Consider the following 27,583-nt stretch of genomic DNA (forward strand, 5'->3'; position numbering starts at 1 on the left):
GTGGCTCATGCCTGTAATCCCAGCACTTTGGGAGGCTGAGGTGGGCAGATCACAAGGCCAGGAGTTTGAGACCAGCCTGGCCAATATGGTGAAACCCTGTCTCTACTAAAAATACCAAAAAAATTAGCTGGCGTGGTGGCGCATGCCTGTAATTCCAGCTACTCAGGAGGCTGAGACAGGAGAATTGCTGGAACCTGGGAGGTGGAAGTTGCAGTGAGCTGAGATCACACCATTGCACTCCAGCCTGGGTGACAGAGCAAGACTCTGTCTCAAAAACAAACAAACAAATAAAAAACTGTTGCACTGTCATATAGTGTACTTGACCTGTAATATGATTTTGCATATGTAATAAAAATTAGTAACTGCCATTAATGAAGGACCTACTATGTGCCAGGACCAAGCACTTTTCACGTGGAGACTTACGTATCCTTATTACTCTCTGAAGTGGGCACTATAGGTAGCAAACCAAGGCACTAAGATGCTTCATGACTCCTAAAACGACACCTGATCTGAGAACATGATAACAGGACTCAGATCTGTCTGCCTGCCCTCTTCCCCAGCCCAGGGCTCTGAAAGGAATTCATAGCCCCACCCCTGATAATTGACATTCCTATGCACTTGGATTCTCTCTGTTGACTGCTGGGGAGACAAAAGTATCGCAAAATTTGAATGTAAAGATTGATATTTTTCATTGACTTTGGCTTAAGATTTGGAGTAATTCGAAAGTCTTTTTTTTTTTTTTTGCCTTTGAAGTTTTCCCATTCCAAATAATAAAGAACTTGTGTTGTTTTGTTAGGTGGAAACAAGCTCAGGCAAGTGCTTGCAGGGAGGTTTTCCATCCTGACCTATAGTAGTGGCATTCCAGACTCCACCGGCAGTGAAATGTGGTGCAAGCTCTGAAGGGTGCACAGATGTTACTAATAACACCTGCGGCCACACACAGCACAGCTGCTACAAGCCAGGTGGTTGATATTGATCACTCACTACATGCCAGGTCCTCTTTGAAGTGCTTGATGTTCCTCCAGCCACTCAATCCTTACAACTCTATAAAGTATTCCTATTGTTACTCCATTTTACAGATGAAGCAGTGGAGGTACCAGGAATCTAAGTGCCAGAGCTTGTGTTGGGAGGAACTGGAAGTTGGTCCATTTCCAGATGGACTGTCCAGAGCCCAAGCTGCTGCTACCTTTTATTCCCAAGGTTAGTCCTTGCAACAAACCCCTGTGGTACCTATTTCCATTACAGCTGAGGAAACTGAGGCTCAGGGTGGTTAAGGTCACACAGCTGGTCAGTGCCTGCAAAGCACAGAGCCTTTCCCACACACCCTACTGCTCTAGCCTACCTGCAGGCCTGGGAGGTGACACTGGACCCAGGAAAGAATATACTGAGGGGCCTGTAGGCAGATGTTTGGAATTAGAACATAAAAACTCAAAATCGGGCCGGCTGCAGTGGCTCACGCCTATAATCCCAGCACTTTGGGAGGCCGAGGTGGGAGGATCACGAGGTCAAGAGATCGAGACCATCCTGTCCAACATGGTGAAACCCTGTCTTTACTAAAAATACAAAAATTAGCTGGGCGTAGTAGCACCCACCTGTAGTCCCAGCTACTCAGGAGGCTGAGGCAGGAGAATCACTTGAACCAGGAGGCGAAGGTTGCAGTGAGCAAAGATTGTGCCACTGCACTCCCGCAAACAAACAACAACAACAACAAAGAACACCTCAAAATCCCTGAAGAATCTGGTGTGAACACAAGCCATGGTCCTGGGTTTAAGACTCACTCAGACATTGTCCTGTCTGTGAACTCCTTATCACCAGAGGACTGGGGCTCATTATGCCTGGAAGCCTGGATGGAAAATGTTCTTCCCAAAGAATGTCAGAGGAATGACTCACTGCTGTGCTCGTGTCACACCTGAAGCATTTGAGAATCATCTATGCCCTGAGGGGCTGGCAGGAAAAAGGGCTCCTAGACATAACCACTGGGACCATCACTCCAAGCTTTGAATTTGGGAAGGATTGCTTGAGCCTGGGAGGTCAAGGCTGCAGTGAGCCATGATCTTGCCACTACAGTCCAGCCTGGGTGACAGACTGAGACCCTGTCTCAAAACAAAAACAAAACAAAACCAGAACAAAACAAACCAAAACAAAAAAACGTTGCAGGAGGAAGGCTCTTAGGGCAGAAAGATGAGATCTGTGCCTGTGGGTCGCTTCTCCTGCTTACTCCCTCTCGCCCATCTTCCCTAGAAATCATCTCTGATTCTCACAGAATAGAAGTGTTCGTGGCAGCACCTGGGCAGGACCTGCCAGCACCTTCAGCTAAAGCACAGTTAGCACCAGATTATGGATGGTGATTAGCAGGTGTGAGGTCGTTCTCTGGAATATCCCAAGGTGCTCTTTTGTGATAAGCCCACTTGACAACTGCTCGCCCGTCAGCTGAGTGTTATTATTACTTGTACTCTCTAGTCTGCTGACCGAAGCTGCCCTCTGGCTCACCACCATCTAGGACCCCTGCACAAGCAGGGAAGGGGAAAGGGGGTAGGGGGTGGATGGGGATAAATAAGGTATGGCAGAGCCATGAGATGGAGTTGTGAGCAGCCATTTAAAATCATGGTTTTGGCTACTATTTGATTACATAAGGAAAAGCTTATGAGATAATTTTAATTATCACATACATCCAGTCAAATGACAGGAGGGAACATAGCAACATGTTAACTATGATTATCTCTGAGTTGTCCATTTAATAGTGATGCGTCTTTTTCACGCCCCTCTTTATTTTCTCATCTGTTTTACAAGAATAAATGCAGGCTGGGCATGGTGGCTCATGCCTGAAATCTCAGCACTTTTGGAGGCCAAGGCAGGAGGATTGTTTGAGGCCAGGAGTTCAAGGCTGCATTTAGGTATGATGATGCTGCATTTACCCTGGGCAATAGAGCAAGACAAGAAGAAGAAGAAGAAGAAGGAGAAGGAGGAGGAGGAGGAGAAGGAGAAGGAGAAGGAGAGGAGGAGAAGGAGAAGGAGAAAGAGAGAAGGAGGAGGAGGAGGAGGAGGAAGAAGAAATGTAAAGTAAAGGTAATGTCTAAATGAATGTGACCTTGCAAGTCAGACAGACCTGGTTTAAATACCAGCCCCACAATGCACTAATGGGTGAATCTTTCTTTCTTCGTCTGTGAAATGGGGCTGATCATATGCACTTCCCTGGGCTGAATAGGCTTAAAGGGGATCATCACACAAAGTTCCTATTTCATGCTGTTTTCTGTTCCTTACACAGCAGGTGTTCTCCCCCAATGGAAGGGCCCAGGTTGGCACTGTGGGGGTGTGACGGGGGCCAATTCATCTCCAGTTCCTCTCTACTGAGGCTGGTTGCAGAAGAGAAGGGTTGCATTGGAAGCCCATTGCTGATTGAAATCAAAACTTGTGAAACCCCTGGGTTGCTTGCTTCCTCATTGGTTCCACCTGAGGAAGAAGTTGCAGGAGGTGCCAGGTACAGTGGCTCACACCCATAGTCCCAACACTTTGGGAGGCCAAGGTGGGAGGATCACTTGAGCCCAGGAGTTTGACACCAGCCTGAGCAACAGAGCGAGACTCCCCAATCTCAATCAATCAATCAATAAAAGATTAGCCAGACGTGGTGGCACGAACCTGTAGTCCCAGCTACTCAGGAGTTCAAGCAGGAGGATTGTTTGAGCCTGGGAGGTCAAAGCTGCAATGAGCTGTGATCACACCACTGCACTCCACCCTGGGTAACAGAGTGAGAACCTCTTTCTAAATAAATAAATAAATAAATAAATAAATAAATAAATAAATAAATAAATAAAGTTGCAGGAGGAAGCCTCTCAGGACAGAACGATGAGAGCTTCGCATGTGGCCGCTTCCCCCACTTACTCTCCTCCTGCCCATCTTCCCCAGAAATCGTCTCTGATTCTCACAGAAGTGTACTGTACACTTCCTGGGGAATCCAGGCATCTTTTCTTCCTTTAAATAACAGTTTTATTGAGATATAATTAACATACCATAAGTCCTCCTGTTTTCATCACCCAAAAGAAACCCCTTCCTCATGAGCGATCACTACCCATGGCCTCCACCCAGGCCTACCTAATCATGAATCTACTTTCTGCCTCTACAGATTGGCCTATTCTGGAAATTTCTTTTTTTCTTTTCCTTTCTTTTTTTTTTTTTTTTTGAGACAGAGCCTCACTCTGTCACCCAGGCTGGAGTGCAGTGGCATGATCTGGGCTCACTGCAACCTCCACCTCCCAGGCTCAAGCAGTTCTTGTGCCTCAGCCAACCAAGTAGCTGGGATTACGGGTGCATGCCACTATGTTCGGCTAATTTTAAGTAGAGACAGGGTTTCACCATGTTGGCTGGGCTGGTCTCAAACTCCTGGCCTCAAGTGATCTGCTCACCTTGGCATCCCAAAGTGCTGGGATTACAGGCATGAGCCACTGCACCCTGGCCTGACATTTCATATTTAAACGGAATGATTAGCAGTTTCTTGTGTTCGGCCTTCTTTCACTTAGTCTGATGTTTTCAAGATTCATCCATGTTGTAGCGCCTGTCAGTACTTTTCTTGATTGCCAAATAATATCCCAAACACGGTACATTTCCTTTGTCCGTTCACCAACTGCTGGACATCAGGCATCTTTGTTTTGTTTTAATATATCATCTGGAATGCTAGCTGTGATCTGTTCAACCTACCAGGTGCCGAGCATTCGACCGAATTTGTAATCCTTACAACAGCCCAGAGAGGCATGTCTATTTCTCCCACCATACTCACAAAGAAGTTGTCCATCCAAAGTCACAGAGCTGATAAAGTAAGTGACAGAGCTGAGATTTCCAGAAGGGTTTTTTTCCACTGCACCACACTGCACCTCCCCTACCCCCATGTGTTTCTTCTGGCTCCTAATTGGTTCTGAGGCCAAAACAAGAATCCACTCATTCAGCGATCATTCATTCAACAAGAATTAGCTGACACCATGTGGATGGTAAGCACAGATTAATTAGAGCCAGGTGAGACCAGACCTTGCCTCCTGGAGTTTGCTGCCCAAGCAAGGGGTGGGAGGGTCATGATGTGGAGGCAGATGCCAGTCACCAGGAAGGGTGTGACCAAGTGCCAGGGACTCAGACATGCTGGAAAGCCTGAGTAATGATTTTTGGAGAAGCTGACATTTTGAGCAGGATCCCAGCAGACCAGATGGATTTCACAAGCTGAGGCCGGGTGAGCCGCCCACACAGAGGAACTGGTGCACACACAGACCCAGAGACCGGGAATCTTGGTCCACGGGGATGGGTTCTGCCCCTCTGTTGGTAGGAGGTAAAGAGGGCAGGGGAGAGGTTGAGATCACACTAGTGACAGCCTTGAATGTCAGGCTAGCATCTAGGTTTTTGTCCTGTGGGCAGTGGGGAGCTGCTGAAAGCTTTTGAGCAGGGTAACAAGACGAAATTCATCCATTAGATTTAGATGCTGCTCACAGACACCACTAGAACTCTGGTGTCCACCCTCAGACCCAGGCTCTTGGGCCCCTGGAAAGTATACCCCGATGCCTACAGGAAGAAGGAAGAGCTGGGCTTCAGACCCTTCTGCATCTTTATAGCCCCAGAACCCAGGACAGGGCCTGACACGTGGCAGGTCCTTGATAAACATTTATTGAATGAATGGATGGATGAACCTGCCTGCCAGCCCCCTGCCTTCCACCCCCATCCTTGCGCCTCCCACCGTTCTTCCCTAATCCCTCTGCTAACAAGGTGGGAATAAGACAGCTGGTGTGCCCCAGATTCTACCATCCCACCCACCTACCATCTCTCCTCCTGCACCCTCAACTTCTCCCTCTTTGCCTCCGTCCTCCCCGAGGGTCATGAGTAAACACAGGAGCAAACCCTCATGTGCTCCCACCACGTGCTAGGCAGTCGAAATGGCTTTACACTCTCACAATCACCGTCAGAGATAAAAATGATTACCTGTACTTTGCAAGTGGGGAACTAGTGTCTCAGACTGGTTAAGGGGCTTGCCCAGCTGCTGAGGGGCAGAGTTGAAACTCAAACTAGGACTTTCTGATTCCATCCAGTGCTCTAGCTGGGAATGTGGAGTGAGGGGTAGGGTTCTGCTGAAGGTTAAGGATGTGGAGAGGAAGAGGAAGCAGAGGGGTTCCTGGAGGAGGAAGTCTCTGGGCCCATGTGCCAGGACCAGCGGGGTGAATCATAGACAGGGTTCTCGCCCCACCTCTGGGTCCAGCTGCCACACAAGGATGTGTAGCCAGATTTCCTACACTCTTCTCATGCCAGGGTAGGGCCTCCTCAGAAACACACACATACACACACACCCCAGCCCCAAAGCCTAGAGAGATGCAAACAGTAGTTGCCTTAGACACAGCTTTATTTTTCTATAAAATTATTCCCCAGAGAAATTTTCTTTTACATGCCCAAAGTAAATAACTTATATCCTTTCTTGAAGAGGAAAACATCCCCAAAGACAGTTTGTCAGAAATCCTTCGGTCAAGCAGGTCAGCTGGCTCCCATGGCCCTTGCAGTGGCCTGACTCTGTCACTGTCCCTAAAACCATCTAGGACATCTGCTCCAGGAAGAACCTTCAGCACCAAAACTCATCTCAATTTTACAGATGGGAAAAGTGATTCTGAGACCAGACCAGGGTCAGGCCAAGGTCATCCAGCATCAGTAGCCGGGCTGAGACTGAGCCCAGGGAACCCTGTCTGCTTCTCTTTTTCCCAGAGCTGTGAGTTCTGTAGCCAAGGCTGCACTCTTGAGGGAGAGCTGGGAAGTATAGCTGAGGCCAGGACAACCTCACTCTTCACCTGAAAATTTAACCTGTGGCAGAGGATCCAGGCACACATGGGCTTCAGAGCCAAACAGGCATAAAGAAGTAGGTAACATACTTCCTCCCCCATGTCATCTCCCCTGGAGTCACCAAGGCTAAGTGCAAGGAGACACTCCTGTTTTGAAATAAAGAAGTTCCACATGCCTTTGCTTTGAGTCTGTGCAATATCAGTCTGCTTGGCAACTGAGATTCTTTTCTTGCTGCTCAAACGTCCTTGTTAACAGTTAAATATGTCTTTGCGTGTGTGTGTGTGTGTGTGTGTGTGGTGTTTGCTGGGATAGGCAGTCTTTTGGGACACGAGGTCCTCAAAGGTGGAGAAAGATGAACAAAACCATCCTCAGGGCTGAAAAGGGAGGGCTTCTGAACTATGCAATTGCAGAGGGAGTTTCTTTCCAAGTGCGGCATTCCCGGTATACCAGAAAGGGGTGGACGAATGTCAGAAGAATGGCAAGCATGAACATCACATTTACCTGCAGGGAGAGCAGAAGCGAGGTGAAATCCAGGAATTCTGAACAACAGAACTGTTGCTCAATGAAGCAAGCACTGATCCATTCCATGACCAACGAAGGGACCAGAAGTCTACCGAGTTTATATTCTACTTTTCACTCAGACACTATGGTGCCCTGGAGGAAGGATTTTCAGTTACTTTTCATTCTGCACTACGGGGTGGGGAAGGGGAGGAATATTAAGCCCATTTCACAGGTAAAGAAACAGAGGCCTAGCGAGCATTCAATGTCATGTTCACGGTCACATGTGAAGCTAGCAGAGGCACCAGCTAGAATATACATCTGATTCCTTGGTCATCTGATGTCACAATCAAGTCATTTGCCTCAGATTTCAAGTTTAGTCTTTTGGCCATGCACAGTGGTTGATGCCTGTAATCATGGCAATTTGGAAGGCAGAGGCGGGTGGATCGCTTGAGGCCAGGAATTCAAAACAAGCCCAGGCAACATAGCGAAACCCCAGTGTCTACCAAAAAAATAAAAAATAAAATAAAATAAAATAAAAAGCTGGGCATGGTGGCACATGCCGGCAGTGTCAGCTACTCAGGAGGCTGAGATAAGAGGATCACTTGAGCCCAGGAGATTGAGGCTGCAGTGAGCCGAGATTGTGCCACTGCACTCCAGCCTGGGTGACAAAGCAAGACCCTGTCCCCAAAACAAAAACAAAAAACATTTAGTCTTTTCTCCAAGAGATGGATTTAAACTCCTATTCTACAATTTGTTGCTTTTTAAAAAAAAAAATGAGGCAAATAAGAGCTGTGCAGTGGTCAAAATACAGAATTCAAAGTTGAAAGACTTTTGCTCCTTAGCCAGTGCCTCTGAACACGTAAGTAACCTCTTTGAGCCTCAGTTTCTGCAAAGAGCAGGAGAGTCATGCCCACCTCCTAGAGCAGGACCTCAGAGCATCCCTCCAGGTGTAAGGACACAGAGGTGAAAGCACAGAGCTCCTGTCCCTGGGGCCAACGGTGGAAACCCTGCGTGGGCCTAGGGGAGAGGCCAGGGTGGGCCCGCACTCACCACAGGCAGGAAACACCTTTGAGGTCTCAGGATTTTGCTTGAAGTTTTGTGAGAATTTCCACCCCAGTCCAGAATGTCTGTTTCCTCACACACAAAAATACTTTTGCCCCAAATATTTGAATAACACAGACTCTTTGGGAAGCTGCGCCACGCTACATACCCAAGCCATCACAGCCAGATTTGGGGCAGCCAAGGCCTAAGGCCACAGCAGGGATGCCCATCCTCCCAGTACTCACGTAAAATGGGTCATTCTGAAGGGGGCCTTTGATGAGCGTGAAGATGGGGAACTGGAGCAGAGACACCACAGCCGACAAGGCCATCACCAGCCCAAAGAGCTTGCCAAAGTGCTCCGAAGGGAAACTGGGGAGAGAAACCAGAGGAGTTCCAGTGAGCTTCAGGCACCCTCCCTCCAAGCAGGAGCCTGGCTTCAGGGGCCTCTGTCAGCTGCTTGTTCCCAGCTCCCCTGTCCTAGGCCTGCCCTCTACCCACACCTGTCTGGCCTTTCCCTCTTCACCTCTGCTCAGACATTTGACCCACAGAACCCAGAGAAGGCACATGCGGGGCCCTGGACAAACAGAGAGGACCCTCATGCAGGCTACACCAGGGAAGAAAAGACAGGCATGTAAATGGATAGCATGCCAGACAATGCACGTACTAGCAAAGGAAGTAAGACTACGGTACTAAGGACACAAAGAAGGGAAGACACTTTTCCATCTCTTCCCTGGAGAACTGGAACAGAAGTGGGCCTCAGAGGATGAATACAAGTTCACCAAGTAGAAAACAGAGGGCGAGGACACTGCAGATGTAAAGGCTCAAGTGCATGAATGTTCTATCCTTCCCACCGCCTCTGGTCTCACCCCCTCCACACCTGCCCCCAAACCCAGTCTCCCGCACCTGACTGCCTACAGGCCCAGCCTCACATCCCAACTTCTTTACCTCCAGCTTCTCTTTGCCCCAGTGTGTCCCATTGCGTAAGAGCCCGCCCCAAGGCCACTTACGCAATGGTGAGGAAGGCCGCGTTGCTCCCATAGAGGAAGGAGCGGCTGATCACTTGCAGGATGAAGGTGAGATACTGGAGAGGGAGGACGGGGACTGAGGCACAGAGGGCGAAGCCCAGGCACAGCAGGGATGTCAGGGCCAGCGAAGGCACCGTCGAGCAGAGAGCCACTGCCAAGGTGGAGGAACCTGGGTGAACAGAGAGGAAAAAGAGGCTCTCTGTAGGCCAACCCAACAGAAGTCAGGGAAGGGCCAAGGAAGACTGGAAAAGGGGGAGGAGCCACTATCCATTCACTGACCCAACAGAAACCTGGGAGTCATCCTTGAATCCCCTTCCCCACGGGCCCCACCTCAAATTCATCAATGATGCTGATCATTCACCTCCTACATACCATTCAAATGTGCCCACTCCTCTGCAACCCCACTGACTTGTCCTAGCTTTAAACCACCATTAACTCAGTCACGGATTACTGCAATGCCCTCCTGACAGGCTACACACATCTGCCCCTCCCCGCCCTGAACATGTGGCCAGATCCTCTTTGTAACACTACTGGTAATAGCAAAAGACTGGAAACAATCCAAATAGCCGTCAGTACGGGAACGCTGCAGCAACTAGGTTGCAGCCATATAACGGAGACCCAGGCAGTGGTTAAAAGGCATGAGGAGAGGTCCCTGCTACAGAGCACCCTCAGGATAGAGCTACACCAAAAAACAACAACAACAACAACAACAACAAAAAAAAAACCCTGCGGAATAGTGTGTACAGTATACTACCTTTTATCTAAAAGAGAGGGAAATGTATTGATATGGTTTGGCTGTGTCCCCACCCAAATCTCACCTTGAATTGCATCTCCCAGAAATCCCACGTATTATGGGTGGGACCTGGGTGGGGGAGGTAATTGAATCATGGGGGCCAGTCTTTCCCACGCTATTCTTGTGATAGTGAATAAAGCTCACGAGATCTGATGGGTTTATCAGGGGTTCCCGCTTTTGATTCTTCCGCATTTTATCTCGCCACCACCATGTAAGAAGTGCCTTTCACCTCCTGCCATGATTCTGAGGCCTCCCCAGCCATGTGGAACCTCTTTTTCTTCCCAGTCTCAGATATGTCTTTAGCAGCAGCATGAAAACAGACTAATACATGTATATACACCTACGCAATGTTTATATTAAAAAACATAAAAATGGTTACCTAAAGAAGAAGAAAAGGGGTACAGGAAACAGAGAGGGAAACTAAACTTCTTTGAATATATCTTGTTTCACAGTTTTAGCTTTGGGAAAATGTAAATGTCTGATATGTAAATGTTTTACAAATACAATTAAATAGTAATAGGAAGAAAACAAGTAAAACAATCTTAAAAAATCAGAAACAAAATAAAATAAAATGAAACCAATGAACATAACTCTATACCAAGTTGGTGATCCTTAAAATACAGTAATTTGGCCCAGTGTGGTGGCTCACACCTACAATCCCAACACTTTGGGAGGCCAGGGCAAGCCTGAGCCCAGGAGTTCAACATTAGCCTGGGCAACACAGATCCTTTCTCTACCAAAAAAAAAAAAAAAAAATTTAAATTAGCCAGACATGGTAATGCACACCTGTAGTCCAAGCTACTTGGGAGGCTGAAGGGAGAGGATCACTTGAGCCCAGGAGGTTGAGGCTGCAGTGAGTCGTGATCATACCACAGTACGACAGCCTGGGCAACAGAGTGAGACCTCATCCCTAAAAATAAAAAAGAAAATATGGCAACTTGACTGTACATCTCTCATGGGATATATCCTAAGGATGAGAAAGGAATAAGAAAGGACAGAAAAAAGGAAAGAAAGAAGTAGCAACAGTATTTAGCAATTGTACTGTTACCAAGTAACATCAATATTGCTAAAACCAGTAATTATACTTAAAATACTATATATGTGTATGTACGTGTATATATGCATATGTTAGGAACCAGGATTATCAGAGGAAGAGAAAGGGCTGCAAATGTAAAATCAAGGAAATAAAAATTTGAATAAAAATATCAGTATTAAGTATTTATGATATTTTTCTTATCAAAAATTATATACGTGTTAACTCTATCCAAAGCACAAAAGCAGTGACAACACAGGAGCAATAAGAAACCTCGGCATCCAGACTGTAGCCTCTAAATACCATTTCCAATTAAAGAAACCCAGGGTTAGTTGGGAAAAAATGACGATTGCAGGTCTGGGGCAGGAAAGACACCTAGTGAAATGGACCTGAACATTTAATTGTGCTAGAAAGTAAAGATACTGTCTAGAAATAATGTGATTTTGTCTAAAAGACACAGATTCTGGGTTGGTAAAGTTTTCAATGGCCAAAGGTGAGACAATTTGAGCATCAAGAATCATGACAGAACAGATTGAAACATGTCAAATATATTTTAAAATGAAATTTTATTTAAAAAAATTAGTAGCCACGTCTGGAGGTCACTAGGGCACCAATTCATTATTTCGGACTGGTAAATAAACATGTAAACCAAGCATTTATTTCTAGGTAACAAAATAGTAAAGAATGTTTTTCTTTCTAGAAGAACTCTAGTGATTAAAAGCGGAAGATAGAAATAGAAAATCATCCTTTTGGCCAGGAGCAGTGGCTGTAATCTCAGCACTTTGGGAGGCCGAGGCAGCTAGATCACCTGAGGTCAGGAGTTTGAGACCAGCCTGGCCAACATGGTGAAACCCCATCTCTATTAAATATACAACAATTAGCCAGGTGGTGGGTGCCTGTAAAGCCAGCTACTCGGGAGGCGGAGGCAGGAGAATCGCTTGAACCTGGAAGGCGGAGTTTGCAGTAGGCCAAGATTGTGCCACTGCACTCCAGCCTGGGCAACAGAGTGAGACTCTGTCTCAAAAAAGAAGAAAGAAAAGAAAAGAAAATCATCCTTTTGTAATTCTAATGGGCCTAGGCATTGATCATTAATGGCTGCTAAAATCACTAAGTATATGGGGAAACTTTACAGTGGATGGATCAGACTGGCAATGTCTAAACCAGTTGATCAATCTTAACACAGCAACAAGACAACAGACACCAGGGCCTGCTGGATGGAGACCAGAGGAAACCCACAGCTCTACCTCTGAGTTATTCATGCCAAAAAACCCCAAACAATTAAACTGTGTTTCCTCCAAGCTTCTAATCCCACTGTTTACAGGAAATACCCAAGGAAAGGAATACTTTTTTTTTTTTTTTTTTTTTTTGAGACGGGAGTCCGCTCTGTTGCCCAGGCTGGAGTGCAGTGGTGCCATCTCAGCTCACTGCAAGCTCCACCTCGGTTCACGCCATTCTCCCTCTGGCCTCCGGAAAGTAGCTGGGACTACAGGCTCAGCCACCACGCCTGGTTTTTGTATTTTTAGTAGAGACGGGCTTTCACCATGTTGGGGCCAGGATGGTCTCAATCTCCTGACTCGGATCCACCCGCCGCCTCCCAAAGTGCTGGGATTACAGACTTGAGCCACCGCGCCCGGCCGGAAAGGAATACTTTTAAATAACACATTAAAACAATGCCAAATCCAAAATATGGGGAAATGGCCCAGTTTCTTCAACAAATAAATAAGAAAAGCGGGAGGACTCTTCTAGATTTTAAAAGCTAGAGAAGACACAGCAACCCTAATTTGAACAAACCAAATGTAAAAAGATGTATTTGAAATGATTGGAGGAATTTGAACAGTGACTGCACAGTAGGTGATACGAGAAATTATTGTTTTTTTTAGGTGTGATCATGATTTTATGGGGATGTTTAAGTAAAAGAGGCCTTATATGTTAGAGAAACATTTATGGGTATAGAGAAATATTTACAGATGAAATGATACGATGTCTAAGATTTGCTTTGAAAACTCTAGCAGGTGTGGGAGAAGCAGGTGCATGGGGTGGGAGAAGGGATAGATGAAATAAGTATGTAAAATGTTGATCTACTTTTGTCCCTCCTGACCCAGCAGTTAAAATACCTCAGCATATCTCTACTCCTCCAACCATGTCCAAGGACCAGGCCAAAACTCCCTGATGTAGTAAACAGCCTGACCCCTTCTTACCTCTCTCTCTCCAGCCACTTCCCTAAGATTCCCCAGTGCTCTGTGTCCTAGCCAACCTGATTCACCTGCCCAGATTCCTTAGTGTTTCACTCTGTCTTTCACCATTTTGACCCCACTGTGCTCCTGGGCCACTCTCCAAGGCCCCACTTCTTCATCTCCTCCCTTCTTACTCATCCTTCAGGTCTTGGTTTAGATGCCACCTCCTCCAGGAAGCCTTCCCTGGCACCAATCCCATCCTCACCCAGAATAGATTATGTGCCCTTCTTTGTGCCCCCATAGCCCCCTGTGGGCTTGCTTCATGGATTGTAACTGCCTATCTGCCTTTCTCCACCTTCTAGACTGAGAACACCTTGAGAAAAAGAACACATCTGTCTTGTCTGCTGTTGAATTCCTGGTGTCTGGCACCATGGCTGACACATAACTGTCACTCAGTGACTAGTGTTTTAATGAATCAATGAGTGTAACCAGACAGGGTTAAGAACACAAGAGAAGACTGGGCATGGTGCTTCATGCCTGTAATCCCAGCACTTTGGGAGGCTGAGGTGGGCAGATCACCTGAGGTCAGAAGTTCAAGACCAGCCTGACATGGTGAAACCCCATCTCTACTAAAAAGACAAAAATTAGTAGGGGATGGTGGCACACGCCTGTAATCCCAGCTACTCGGGAAGCTGAGACAGGGGAATCTCTTGAACCCAGGAGGCGCAGGCTGCAGTGATCCAAGATCACACCACTGCACTCCAACCTAGGCAACAGAGTGAGACTCTATCTCAAAAAAAAAAAAAAAAAAGAGAAAGAGAGAGAGAAGACGTCATGGGGTAAATGAAGACTCCCTTCCTGGTTCCCTGCCCAGCCCTGCCCTCCCCTGCATCTCACCTGTCTTTCTTGCTTCCTTCTGGTACTTCCGTTTAAGCCGGTCCATGAGCAGGCCATTCCAGGGGGCACACAGCACTCCGAACTGAGTGAAGGCAAAGGCATTTGTGTAGGTGCTGACTACAGAGGGAAAAGAGAGGTTGGTTGATGAGAAGTTTCCAAAACTCCCTTCCAGGCAAGGACTCTCCCACTTTGCTCTTGTCTGCACGTCCCTCCTCCCCACACCATCAGACCCTCCTCTGGTGTGTACAGCCCTGCTGGGAGGCTCTGTGTTCCCAGCTGGGATGTGCAGATGGGCTACCTCCCAGCCCCACCACATACCTCGTGCCACGTCCCCACCGGCCATGTTGGTCAGCAAGGAGTTGAGAGTGCCAATGAAGAGGTAGTGCCACAACTGTATCACAGACAGCCACACCAGGTGCCAGGCAAAGCGCCGAGACAAAGCGTAGCTCCAGAAGGAGCGGGGTTCCTGCTTCTGCCCTTTCCCTGGGGTCTCTAACGGGGAGAGGAGGATCTGGGCGTGAATTGCGAGGAAAGTGGACAGGTAGGATGGGGAGCGTGGAGGCTTCAGTGGAACATTTCAGGTCCAGGCCCACCTTCTATCCTTGGCTCCCATAACTCACCCGGCATGCTCTGCGCCTGCCTCAGCCTCACACATCCCCACCTCCCTGCTTTGTCATGCTGGCCCTACCACCTTGGATGACCCTCTGTGTTCTTCTCTATTGAAATCCGATCTGTCTCTCACAGCCTGGTCAATGACACTTCTTGCAGTAATATCTTCCTGATCTTTCTCAGCCAGAAAGGTGAAAGGAATGACAAGGAGAGGAGAAAGTCAGAAGGAAGACGAGGATGGGTGTGGACACTCTGTTCTAACCTGCTCCTCAGTGCCTCCCTTTCTTTTGGTACCAGTATCCTGAGTTTCCTTGGGGAATCTTCCTCTACCCTAATCTTCATGATCAGATGGCACCGTGAATTCAGGGTTCTGTTCCTCTCTCAAGGTTAACCAATGAGATGGTTCCTCCTAACAAGGCAGACCGGCCATAAGTTTAGATTAGGACGGACCTAATCTAAAATAGGTCCTACATCCTGGCAAGTTCAATTTCCTCCCTTGATTTTGGAAGCTTCCCAGAACCCTATTCTTCTTTCTTTAAAACAAATAAATAAATATGTGTTTTGGATCCAACTGTCAGATGGTAAAAAAAAAAAAAAAAAAATCAATTTTATTGTGTATATTTAAGATATACAACATGAGGTCCTAGGATACATATAGCTACTAAGATGGTTACTATAGTAAAGCAAATTAACATATCCATCATCTCACATTTCTACCTGTTTTGTGGCAAGAGCAGTTAAAATCTACTTGTTTAGCAAAGTCCCAGACACAATGCAATTTGATGACCTACAGTCTTCATGCTGTGCATTAGATCTCTAGGCCTGTTCATCCTGCTCATCTGCTCCTTCATGTCCTTCAACCTGCATCTCCCATCTCCTCTCCCACCCCGTTCTTATTTCTACTGTAGCTAGCTGCGGTTTGTGATGTGTGTAATCAAAGACTCAGAACAGAGAGGAAGGAAAGGAAGCAGTGATAGAGTTGGGACAATAAGAGAGGACAGACCCAGGAGACCTGGAGAAATGGGGACATTGCACCAGACTTAGTGCAATGGCATCACAGAAGAGGGCAGAACCGAGGAGGTGGGGGAAGGGAAGGCAACCCATGGAAGGCAGGCTTGAAGCGGGGGAAAGTGATGGGATGTGAAAGAGAGAAAAGAGGGACAGAAAAGAGACAAAAGCCCCGCCCCTCTCTGGACCCTCCATTAAGTGAGGGGGTTGGAAAGATGCCTAAGGTCCTTTCTCTGTCCTGCCTTTCCTGATTCTGGGCCTCTGGGGGAGCTCTGGAGGCGAGGGGCCAGGAAAGGCACAAGGAGAGACCCAGGTCTGGAGGAGAGAGAGATTAGTCAGCAGGGCTCACCTTCCTTTGCTGAAACGACCTCCTTGGACTGTAGCTCCCTGTTTTCATGCTCAGCTGTTTCCTTCTCTTCCTTCATGGTGCCATTCCCAGAGCACAGGCTGTGGAAACAAAAGCCCCACCAGCAAGGCCAAGGACTGTGAGCTGAACCTGAGACTCAGACTGGAGGGAACAGTATGGTGAATCCCGTATTTCACCGCATTTTCACTGGAAAGTGATTTCACTGGAATCATCTTTTAGCCACCCTGACGCCCAGGTTGTCTAGGCATCCAGGATGTCTGGAGGTGAGAGTCAGGCTTCCTTTTCTAAGATCTCTATGTGAATCTAGTGACTCTAATATGCAGCAAAGTTTGGGAACCACTGGAAGTATGAAAAGAGCAGGGCAGGCCAGGGTTCAAATCCCAGCTCTGCCTCTTCCTAGCAACAGAAAGATGACTCAGACTTAACCCTTCTGAGCCTCATTTTTCTCATTTAGAAAATGGAGATAAGGATATCTGAGAGGATTATTGTGAGGATGAAATCAGAGAGCACATGGGGTCTGACAAATAGTAAGTGAGCAGCAAAGGAACACCCTTCCTCTACTCCTTGTGGCAACTGACTGCAAAAATGATCACATGTTTTCACCTCCTCTGTATTTACCCCCATTTGAATGAGACTTTGCAGCTCTGTTTCCCCATGCCCTGAATCTGGGCCAGCCTTGTGAACTGCTTCAGCCAAAAGAATGCAGCAGAAGTGGTTGTGCCAATTCCAAGCCTAAACCTCAAGAACACTTGTGCATTTCTGCGCTCTTTCAGAACCCTGAAATCACGGTGTGAATGAGCCCACGCTGGCTTGCTGGAGGATGACAGCCACGTGACCCAGGCATCCCTGTCACTCCAAACCTATGTGAATGAGGCCATCCTAGCATAGTCAGCCCCCTTGTAACCCTCCAAATGATCAGATGCATGAATGAGCCCTGTCAAAATCATCTACATCTAACCCTGATCAGTAGAACTAGCCAGCTACCCACAGACTTGTGAAAAATGATAAATGCTGAACGTTTTAGGCTGCTGAGTTTTGAGATCGTTTGTTATGCAGCAATAGCTAACAGATGCACTGCTCCAGTCCTCCTCCTCTCCTGTGACAGGTTTGCTTTGCCCTGTCCATCCCACCTGAGGGCCAATGAGGGGCTCTGGCCCACAATCGCCAGATAGTCCTTACCCGTAGCTGTAGTTGGGGGGCAGTGGATATGGGATGTGCCCCCGGGGCATCAGGAGGAAAGTGCGTGCTACATGCCAGGTACTGCAGACAGAGAGGAAGATGAAGGAGGCCCTGAGGCTGATGCCCTTTTCATAAAGAAGCTGCAGAAGGAGGAGGAAAAAGTCAGTGTCACGCCCATGTTCACAGCAGCACTATTCGCAATAGCCAAAGGATGGAAGCAACCTAAAGGTCCATCAGCAGATGAACAGCTAAACATAATGTGATCTATACACACAGTGGAATATTATTCAGCCTTTAAAAAGGAAGGAGGCCACCATGCTGGCTCACACCTATAATCCCAGCACTTTGGGAGGCAGGAGGACCACTCGAGCCCAGTTCAAGACCAGCATGGACAACATCACCCCTTCTCTACTGGCTGTGGTGGCACACACCTGTAGTCCCAGCTACTCAGGAGGCTGAGTGGTAGGATTACTTGAGCCCATAAGTTTGAGGCTGCAGTGAGCCATCACTGGGCCACTGCACCCCAGCCTGGACAATGAAGCATAACCTTGTCTCCAAAAAAAATAAAATAAAAAGGAAAGAAATTGACATACACTACAACATGGATGAACTTTAAGAGCACTATGCAGGGATGAGCTCAGTGGTTCCTGCCTGTAATTCTAGTGCTTCAGAAGACCAAGACAGGAGGATTGCTTGAGTCCAGGAGCTTGAGACCAGCCTGGGTAACAGCAAGACCTCATCTCTACTAAAAATAAATAGATAAATTAGCTGGGCGTGGTGGTGCGTGCCTGTAATTCCAGCTACTCGGGAGGCTGAGGTGAGAGGGTGTGATTACATGATTACATGATTACATGCCTGTAATCCCAGTACTTTGGGAGGCTGAGGCAGGCAGATCACTTAAGGCCAGGAGTTCCAGACCAGCCTGGCCAACATGGTGAAACCCCAGCTCTACTGAAAATACAAAAATTAGCAGTGCATGGTGGCACGCACCTGTAATCCCAGCTACTCGGCTGGTTGAGGCAGAAGAATCGCTTGAAGCCAGGAGGCAGAGGTGGCAGTGAGCCAAGATCCTGCCACCGCACTCCAGCCTGGGCAACAGAGCGAGACTCTGTCTCAAAAAAAAAAAAAAAAGGTTAAGATAGTAATATTTATGTTATGCATGTTTTATCACACACAAAAACATCAGCAGAAGAGGCAGGAGCTGGAATCCTGTTTTCTAAGGAGTCCGAGTACAAGCCATCACCTACCATCCTGGAAGCTGATTAGGGATACCTGATACACATATGCCGCCACTCCAAGACACACCCGGCAGTAGAGGAGTCCTCATATGACCCTTCCCCACAGCCGGTGGAGCCAGTGCCTTTCTTCCCCCAACAACAGCAAAGGCCTTTTGTTCAAAGAAAATTTTACACAAAAATTCAACTTACAAAACACATCAATGGGGAGCTTGCCAGTCATCTCCCTCTTTATTCTCCTTGGTGACTGGCATGACATCAAAGAGAATCCCTAAGTTCCTCGATGCTCAGTTTGAAACCACTGACCTAGCCCAACCTCCTCCCATTTTACAGAGAGTGACATTGAGGTCCAGAGAGGTGCAGTAAATTGCTCAATGAATTGTCAGAGTAAGCAGCAGCAAAGTCAGATTAAACTAAGAATTCCCACTCCTGCTGCCTTTCCCCTTCCAACTCTAGACAGACAGGAGAGAGGTTGGGCATGGTGGTTCATGCCTGTAATTTCAGCACTTTGGGAGGTCAAGGAAGGCAGATTACTTGAGGTCAAGAGTTCAAGACCAGCCTGGTCAACATGGCGAAACCCCATCTCTACTAAAAATACAAAAATAAGCCGAGTGTGGTGGCAAGCCTATGGTCCCAGTGACTCAGGAGGCTGAGGCAGGAGAATTGCTTGAGCCCACTAGGCAGAGGCTGCAGTGAGCCAAGATCCCACCAATGCACTCCAGCCTGGGAGACAAAGTGAGACTCCATCTCAAAAAAAAAAAGAGGAAAGAAAGGGAGGCATACCCAGGGGAAGGAGGAAGAGCCTGGAAAGTGGCTCTTGTGCCAGGAGTAGAAAGGCTTGAGTGCCCCAGGGACTCAGTCTCTGTATGACTCTCCAAACCTCCAAAGCTTATAGGACTAAGCTAGACTCATGTCTGGGTAGTGACTGCCAGAGATCCTCTTCTCTGCCCCCATAACCGACATGGAATGCCAACTGCCTCTGGCCTAACACTAAGCCCAGAGAGAAGTCCCAGGTTGGGCGGCTTGAGATCCACACTCTTCCCTTCCTTTCACTCAGCCATCTGTGGCGTGCCGGCTTTAGTACTCCAGCTTGTTGTCTCATAATTGAAGCATGGTTGCCACAGCCCCAGCTATCACATCCTCACACCGCAACATTCAATGAGGAAGACTTCATTTGTACTCTGCTTTCACCCTCCGTCAGGGAAGAAAAGCCCCTTGAGTCTTCTAATATACACACCCCCTTATCTCATTAAAAAGGACTGGATCCTATGCTGACCTCCATCCATCACTAGCAAGGGGTAAACGGATTGCCGTGGTTGGCTTTCATCAATCAGGATTCATCCCCTGGGCTAAGCAGGTCACTGCCCAGATAAAACCATTCGCAATGAATAAGGCAGAATGGTTGTTGATTGACCTCTAATAGCCTTGGCAACAGTTCATCCCCTGAAACCTCAACATCAGCCATTGGGACAGCTGGACAAGCCTCCGTGTCTGCCCCTGCTGTACCCACTAGCCACTTGCCACCTTCTTGTCCAAATTAGAAGCTCACAGCAGCAAACACCCCACTCTGAAGGGCCCCCAGCCTCTGCCCAACATTGGCCCAAGCACATCATGACCACTGCCACAAAAGCTTGGGCAAGGCTGAAGAAGGGGCTTAGCGGTTACAAGCTCAGGCTCTAGAACCAACAAGCCTGGGTTTGAGTTCCAGCATCATGGCTACTAGCGGCAGAACCTTCATTGTTAAAAGCTTTTTAACCTCGGAGACTCAAATGCTTCGTCTGTAAAATGGGGGCAACATAGTGCATACCTCACCGAGTTGATGGAGAGAAATAATGCAAGGTTCACAAGACAAGCGTCTGGCATATACAAGTGCTCAATGAATGTAGGCTGTTGCTATATTTACCTTAATAATAAGGAAGACTGCCGAGGAAGAGTCAAATGCTCCATTGTAGAGAGTGATGACGGTCGAACGGTGTTGGCCAAATAGGTTCCCAATCTGGGGATGATAGGACCAGCCTGGATCACGTATTTATTCATGAAACAGATATTTCCTGAGGACCCAGCATGTGGCAGGCCCTCCTTATACCCAAACTCACCTTCTACTGCTAGAGCTTCCACCTCAGCTTGAGCCAACCCCATCTGAGGCAGCCAATTATAGAAAGGGTCTGACCTTCCCTCCACCTTCCCTCCACCTTCCCTCCACCTTCCCTCCACCCTGCCAAGTGCCTGGGATTAGGGAAGACTCCCACCTGCAGGTTGGTGATGAGAAACAGGATTCCCCCAATGGTGAGCATTGGCATGGCCAGGAAGAGCAGCACAGCGGAGCCTGCACCATCAAAGTCAGAAGCAGGATGGCGTCATAGTGCAACCCAAACATGGAGCCCCAACCTCTGCTCCCACCTGCTCCAAATTCCCAACAATCCTAGTGTCCAGGCCCCAGTTCGAGCCAGCATTCCAGCGTCCTTCAAGGGTTTTTAGGATACTGGCCAAGGTTTCCCCAGATATCTCTGTGGAAGTCTCCTGAGCCACCTTCTTCCCAACCAAAGTGGGTCCTCAGTCTGTGGCAGGCCAGGAAGTTTACAGACAGAGGCAGAGCTCTAAGTGAAGCCATCTGTCTCTTCCCTCAGTAAACCACAAGCTGCCTCTCCTTTTCATCCTTGACACTCTAGGAAAAGAGGACCCTGGACTCAGGTGCCAGGCTCAACCCTCAAGCCCATCCCCTAATTCATGGCATTGGCCTTGAGCCTCAGTCATCTTATCTGTTTAATGGGAACAACAGTTCCTGCTCTTCCTGCCTCAGGTGCTACGAGAACTGAGTGAGAAAAGGACCATAGTCTTTTCTTTGTTCACTAAACTCTGAGCACTTCCTTGGTGCCAGGCATTGTGCTTGGCACCGGAAATGCAAGATGAATAAAAGATACTCCTTGCACTTAAAGAGACTGACATGCAAACAAATGGTTATAACAGGTCTGGTAAGTGTGAGACCACAGCAGAAAAGCTCAAGAGCTGGGGGAGGGGAACCCTTGACAAATTATTCCTCCCCAAACCAGACTTCTGCCCACCATTATTCTGGCCATAACCTATGCCTGTCCTATTATTTGCTAAAATGTTTTAAGTTGACTCACTTTTATCCAAAAAAAAAAAATCTATTTTTAAAGGACACTTTATTTCACTACTGTAGATGAAAACACTTGCATTGCTTGTCATGAATAGGAAGTAACTGTAAAAATAAATGCAATGAAAGGAAAACAATGTTATTCAATTGTAGGTGGATGCATTTGCCCTTAGAATGTTCAAAGCCTAAGACCTGCTCTTTCCATCAGTGTTAAAATCACACTGGCCCCACATCAAGACATTCTTTCATGAAATCAGAAGGACTGAAAGAGACATAAAAAGGGAATAGCTGTTCTGCCAGGTGATTTGATATTTGTTAGTGTAGTTGATGTAGTATGCATGTGCCCCTAACATCCTCTTAACTATCGTGCTATACCTTAAGAAGCACTGCCAAGAGCCAATTTTAGAGTATTCACACAACTTAACATTCAATTTCTGTCGTTATAAAATGTACATCTCTCCTATTGCTAAAGGTTGGAGGCTTCTTTCACAATACAGTCCTTGTGGGCTCAATGCTTTTTTCAAAACCGAAAAGCCCTCTACTATGGAGGAAGAGGAAGATTGTTGCTCAATTTGCAAGCACGAGTCAAATATGACCCAGCCACCACCTCCACATTCAGTCGCTTAAAAATCATTTACAGGCTTTTAGAGTAGATGATGCTGGTTTGATAAGGAGAGTGGTTTGAAATAATTGGTTTGAGGTGCCAGGCCATCTCATGAGATCTGTGTGGACAAAGACACTCAGTCTCTGTGTTTGCCCAGCATGAGTGCAGACAATCTCATGATGTTGTTGGGCTTTAGCATAGCTTACACACACAAGAGTAATGTACTCTTCTTTCCTAAACCAAAAATTGAGCCACAGGTCTGACACTAGGGAGGAACCTCGGGAGGCATCTCGTGGCCACCATAACCAAGGCAATGAGAGAAAGAAGAGTCAGGGATCAGGAGGCCTGCACACCAGGCCCACCTCCCATTCGCTTTCTCTGTGGCCATGGACGTGTCTTTGCAAAGGGTCCCTTTGTGACCTCAGTTTCTCCTCTGTGTAATGGGTGGAAGGGTGGTGGAGAACAAACCAGATTGGAATTCCAGACTTACAGACTGGTAAAATTTGGAAAAAAGATTTTGAGTACAATAGGGTTGTCAACTTTTACCCTGCTAAGTAAGGATATTTTCAAAACGGTCATTCATATAATCATTTCATTAAAAAGAAAGAGAACATTTTAACACATACAAGATGTAAAAGTTTTTTGTTGTTGTTTTGTTTTTTAGGGTTTGTTTGTTGATAGAGTCTCACTTTGTCACCCAGGCTGGAGTGCAGTGGTGTGATCTCGGCTTACTGCAACCTCTGCCTCCTGGGTTCAAGCAATTCTCCTGCCTCATCCTCCTGAGTAGCTGGGATTACAGGCGTGCACCACCGCCCAGCTAATTTTTGTATTTTTTGTTTTTAGTAGAGAAGGGATTTCACCATGTTGGCCAGGCTGGTCTCGAACTCCTGACCTCAGATGATCCACCCACCTCAGCCTTCCAAAGTGCTGGGATTCCAGGAGTGAGCCACTGCGCCCTGCCAGATGTAAAGTTTTGAATAAATTCTACTCTATAAAGTAATCCCTCTCCATTGTCCTTGCTTTTCACATGTTCTCAATAGACTAAACTGTTTTCACAGACCAGCAATAACTCAAGTTCCTTCCAGGATTCTTTCAAGCTACAGATCTCTGAATAACCATGTGGTCTGTATGTCTTGCCTATAGCTCTCTGCTCACACCTGCCCCAGCCACCAGGTGCCCCTGAGCTTGCATCCCTCCCACCCGACAGCACTCACCTGCAGAGGTGAAGGCTATGATGAGTGTGGCGGTGGTGTAGAAAAATCTGAAACACAGAACAGGAAAAGGAGAATATTGTCAAGAAAGGAGAAACCTGGGAGACAAACATGATTCTGCTCACCCAGCCCACAAGTGTAGGACTTGACCGCACCCTCAGCCTGGGATGCAACGAGCACTGATGCCTCTGAGCCCCCGGCTCCAAACCAGGTGAGAAGCCACGATGAGATTGAGATGTGGTCCTGACCTTATGGACAGTGCATTTTGCTCATTCTGAGGCCCAACGCTAGCATAGGCAGCCTTGGACAAGGAGCTCAGCTGATGACGTGGTTGGCTTGGGACTTAGCCAGGACAGAGTGGGCAAAGCCAAGATCCTCCCGCCTGGAAGCCCCAACAGCCCAACCCCTTGGAGAAAGAGGTTAGTGCCTGGTCTGCAAATCAAGACCTTGAGTTCTAACTCCTCCTCACTCTGTGACCTTGGGCAAGGCGCTGTCCTTCTCTGGGCCTCAGGAGCCTTTTCTATAAAAAGAAATGATTGGACTGACTAGCTCAGAGTGCTATGATTTCAGGATTACAGTCCCAAGGTTATAAGGCTCCCTTAGCATTTAGGGGTCTTGTAAGGCATGGAGTCAAAAAAAAAAAAAAAAGCAATGTCCTAAGGCTCGAGAAGAGGGAGGGGACAAAGGAAGGGGAGGAAAGGGGAGGTAGCAGGGAGCCAAGGACCAAGAAGGACTGAGATACAGTCATTCTGCATCCAAAGGCTTAAAATGGAAGGGACTGGCTTTACTCTCTGGCTATGTCCAGAAAGGCAGGCCCAGCTAGCCCTCCCGTTCCTCTCTCTGACAGCTGAGCTCACATGTGCCTCCCTGGGAGCACCTGCCCTGAGCTGTATCAGTCCCCAGCAGGGCGCTGATTATCGCTGAGGCTGCCCACAGAGCACGAGATTAGGATGCAGCAACACACTGTGTGTGTGAGATCACGTCCCGAACCTTCTGACTCATCTGCACAGGAAACCCCCACTGCCTCCCCTCCAGTCAGAAAGGACCTGAAATTCCACCAGTGGCAATACCAAGGAAACTTCCTATTAGCTAAGCCCCTGGGGAGTGATGGGGGAGGGAGGCGGTGAGGAGGATGCGGATGAAGCCTGAGCAACCTGGATGTGAGGCTGTGCAGGGGATGAGGACATGGATCCTTGGGGTGAAGGAAGAGAAGAGCAATTTTAGTTTTTGCTAATTTTGTAACCTGGCTCTAAGCCAGCCCTTACAGGAAGTCAGCCTGGCCTCCGGCTCAGTTCAGCACGTGATAGGGAAGCCACATTCAGGCGGAGCAGGGAAAGAAGTAAGGAAATGGAAGCGGGGCTGTGGTGAAGTGGGGAGTCTACAAATTCCCGCTGCCTGGGGCTGTTACTAACAGCCGCTGGGAGCGAGATGCAGGTGTGGTGCCTGGCAGGGCGGCCGGGCCGTCTGACCTGGATTTCACTCCAAGCTAGGCTGCGGCCTGAAGGATTCCTATCGCCCACCTTTGCCTGGGCTGGGCCTTTCGGACTTACATGGCTATGAGGCGTGCCACGGTGGTCTTGAACCGGTCAAAGATGTAGCCAGTGGGGAATGTCATGAAGTTGTTCATGAAGGACGCCAGGGTGAAGATGAGTGAGAACCTCTCATCCTGGGCTTTGCAGTCTGGAGGAGAAAAAAGGTCTCCCATGCATCCCAGCCTTCCTGCCAAATAAGCACACAGCCTAGGCTCCCCTCCACCTCGGAGAGCTCGTCAGTCAGAAGCTTGTCCCTTCAGCTCAGTTGAAATGTGGCTGCCCCTAATTACCCCTCAGGAGCTGGTGCCTCCCTTCCAGGCACTTCCCAGACCAAGTGGGCTGAGGGCTGCTGACCCTTCCTCTCATCATAGAAAGAGGGGTGGGCAGGGGGCAGAGTCCTTCCTGCTCCTTGCCACCACCTGGGAGCCAGACTTAACTTCCTTAGAAAAGTCATCCCTGCCCTTACCGGCCTGCCCTGTGGCATTGCCAATCGGCCCAGCATCTTGTCCACACAGCTCCTTAAAGTAATCCTCATTCTTGAAGACAAACACTAGTGAAGGCCAGCCAAAGAGGACGCCAGCAAAGCCCAGGCATTCCAGCAGCCCCGTCAGCAGTGTGGCCACGTGCAGGGGCAGGCCCTGGCCCGCCATGAGCAGAGGTGGAGTGGATCTTCAAATCCCACTTTGTCCTCCTGGACGGATCACAGGCGCTGTAAGCCTGGCGTTTGAGCACTTGGAAAATTCCTCTGGCAAGCCAAGCCCTTCCCTTCCCGTAGCTCTCTGGTTCTGTTTCAGGCCTGGGCAAAAACCGTCAGCGGGTGGTTCTCTGGATCCTGTAAAATAAAGACAGAGGCTGCTGGAAGAGGAGGCCTGCGGGAAAGGCAAAGGTGGACTAGAGTTATTTGTGGGGTGCATTAAGAGGCAGGGTGATCATGGCCGCTGGCAGCAAATATGGGGAATAAATACTCCAATACACTATCTTAGGCACTGCATTTGAGTAACCACGTGGTAAGTAGAGAGGCAGATCTTAATTGCCACCTGGAGTCACAGGTGAGATAAACGACTTACCCAATAGCTCCCCGGCAGCAGGTGGACAAGCGGAGGCTCCTGCGCTCGAATTCCGAATACCGTCCACTAAAATAATGACAGCAACTCAACCAGGTGCAGGGGCAGGGAGGCGCTACACAGAAGACACACACTCCCGCTGCCAATTTGGTGTTGTTATCTTCAGTTTATTGACAATGAAACAAAAACTCCCGCAGATTTCAGGAACTTGCCCAAGATCACAGGGCTAGTTTAGTCACGAGGTAGGCCATTCTACTGCCAGAAATACCCCAGCTCCCATGACCCTCGCCTAGGACTCGCAAACATGGTCCCCGCTGCCCTTCCTCGCATCAACTTCTACCAGGAAAGCCTCGGGGGGCCGCTCCCCGCCAGCCTCCGCACCCCGCTCCAGCCTGCGGCCGGCCCTCCCCGCAGAGGAGCCCGAGGGGCCAGCCCGGGCTCGGAGCCCCAAGGCCCCCGAAAGGGGACCCCTCGCCCTACCCGCGTGCTCCGCGCCGGGGCTCTCCGCGCCCTTTCCGCGCGGGCCAGGTTCGCATTCGCGCCTCTCGCCGCCCCTCCCAGTCCCCTGCTCGCCTCCGCCCCTGCCTGCCCTCCCGGAAGGGGCTGGGGCAGGCCTCCCATTCTCCATCACTTCCTTCTTCTTTTTCCTTGCTCACAGCCTCCCGCGCCTTTTTTTACCTCTCCCTTTTGAAACTTCTCCCTCTAGGATCCCCTATAACCCCAGCGGTGTCTTTCCCTCCCTCCTCACCGCCTTTCAGCCTCCCAGCCCCCTTGCCTCTGCCTCCCCTAACCAAGTTAGTTGAATGCTGTTACACGCTCAGGCCCACCTAGGAAAAATGTCACCCACTCACCCACTTACAGCACCCAGAGGACACGCAGACAGCACATGCGGGCATAGGGACACACACACTCTCTCTATTTGTGCATTTTGCCTTGACCGCTGGGTGGGCAGGGAACATATTTTTCCTATTTGCTCACCACCTCAACCCTCTCTCCCAGTTTCACACTCCCACAGCTGCCAAAAACATCCCAACCACAGAATCAGGCAGCCAAGAACCAGGACTGAGGGCTTTTCAGAAACCACCGCCTGAAGGACTGCCCCATCTTTTCGCTCCCAAAGACCCCTTGGATGACTCCCTGCCTCACCCCCACCCCCAGGTTCTGAAAGAGCCTTCCCAGCAGACTGCATTGTTAACTATTCATTCATTGCCCCATTTTTTATTAATCAAAGACATATATAATTGCCCATCGGAGCTTGTGATCAGCGTGAGGTAGCCAGTCTAAGCAGCTGCCTTGCTATCCTTCCAGTCCAGAGCATGCGAGCTGATGTCTTCTTTGGCCTGTGTGGCTGTTCCCTTGCCAAAAGCTCAGTTTGGGGGAGAGCTTCTTGCATATTAGAT

At 48.5% G+C, this 27,583-nt stretch overlaps 1 protein-coding gene across 3 annotated transcripts; it reads right to left on the reverse strand.

The window, feature by feature from the left end:
* Positions 1-6,349: 6,349 nt before the first annotated feature.
* On the reverse strand, positions 6,350-27,082 carry SLC43A3 (solute carrier family 43 member 3). Of its 3 annotated transcripts, none has more exons than XM_009186033.4 (14): positions 27,035-27,082; positions 26,187-26,252; positions 25,586-25,951; positions 25,138-25,267; positions 23,591-23,637; positions 20,907-20,983; positions 20,561-20,653; positions 17,423-17,562; positions 16,226-16,323; positions 14,578-14,751; positions 14,260-14,376; positions 9,345-9,531; positions 8,583-8,706; positions 6,350-7,296 (listed from the first exon to the last, which is right to left on the reverse strand). In XM_009186033.4, exons 3-14 carry the CDS (start codon positions 25,767-25,769, stop codon positions 7,192-7,194), a joined length of 1,476 nt encoding a protein of 491 aa, XP_009184297.1. In that variant the 5' UTR covers positions 25,770-25,951; positions 26,187-26,252; positions 27,035-27,082; the 3' UTR covers positions 6,350-7,191. The 3 variants fall into 3 exon arrangements, with proteins under 3 accessions (XP_009184297.1, XP_009184296.1, XP_021781434.1); XM_009186032.2 differs by lacking the exon at positions 27,035-27,082 and adding an exon at positions 26,664-26,781; XM_021925742.2 differs by lacking the exons at positions 14,578-14,751; positions 27,035-27,082 and adding an exon at positions 26,664-26,782.
* Between the last annotated feature and the right edge of the window lie 501 nt (positions 27,083-27,583).

This window comes from Papio anubis, chromosome 12 (genome assembly GCF_008728515.1).
Source record: "Papio anubis isolate 15944 chromosome 12, Panubis1.0, whole genome shotgun sequence".
NCBI lineage: Eukaryota > Metazoa > Chordata > Mammalia > Primates > Cercopithecidae > Papio > Papio anubis.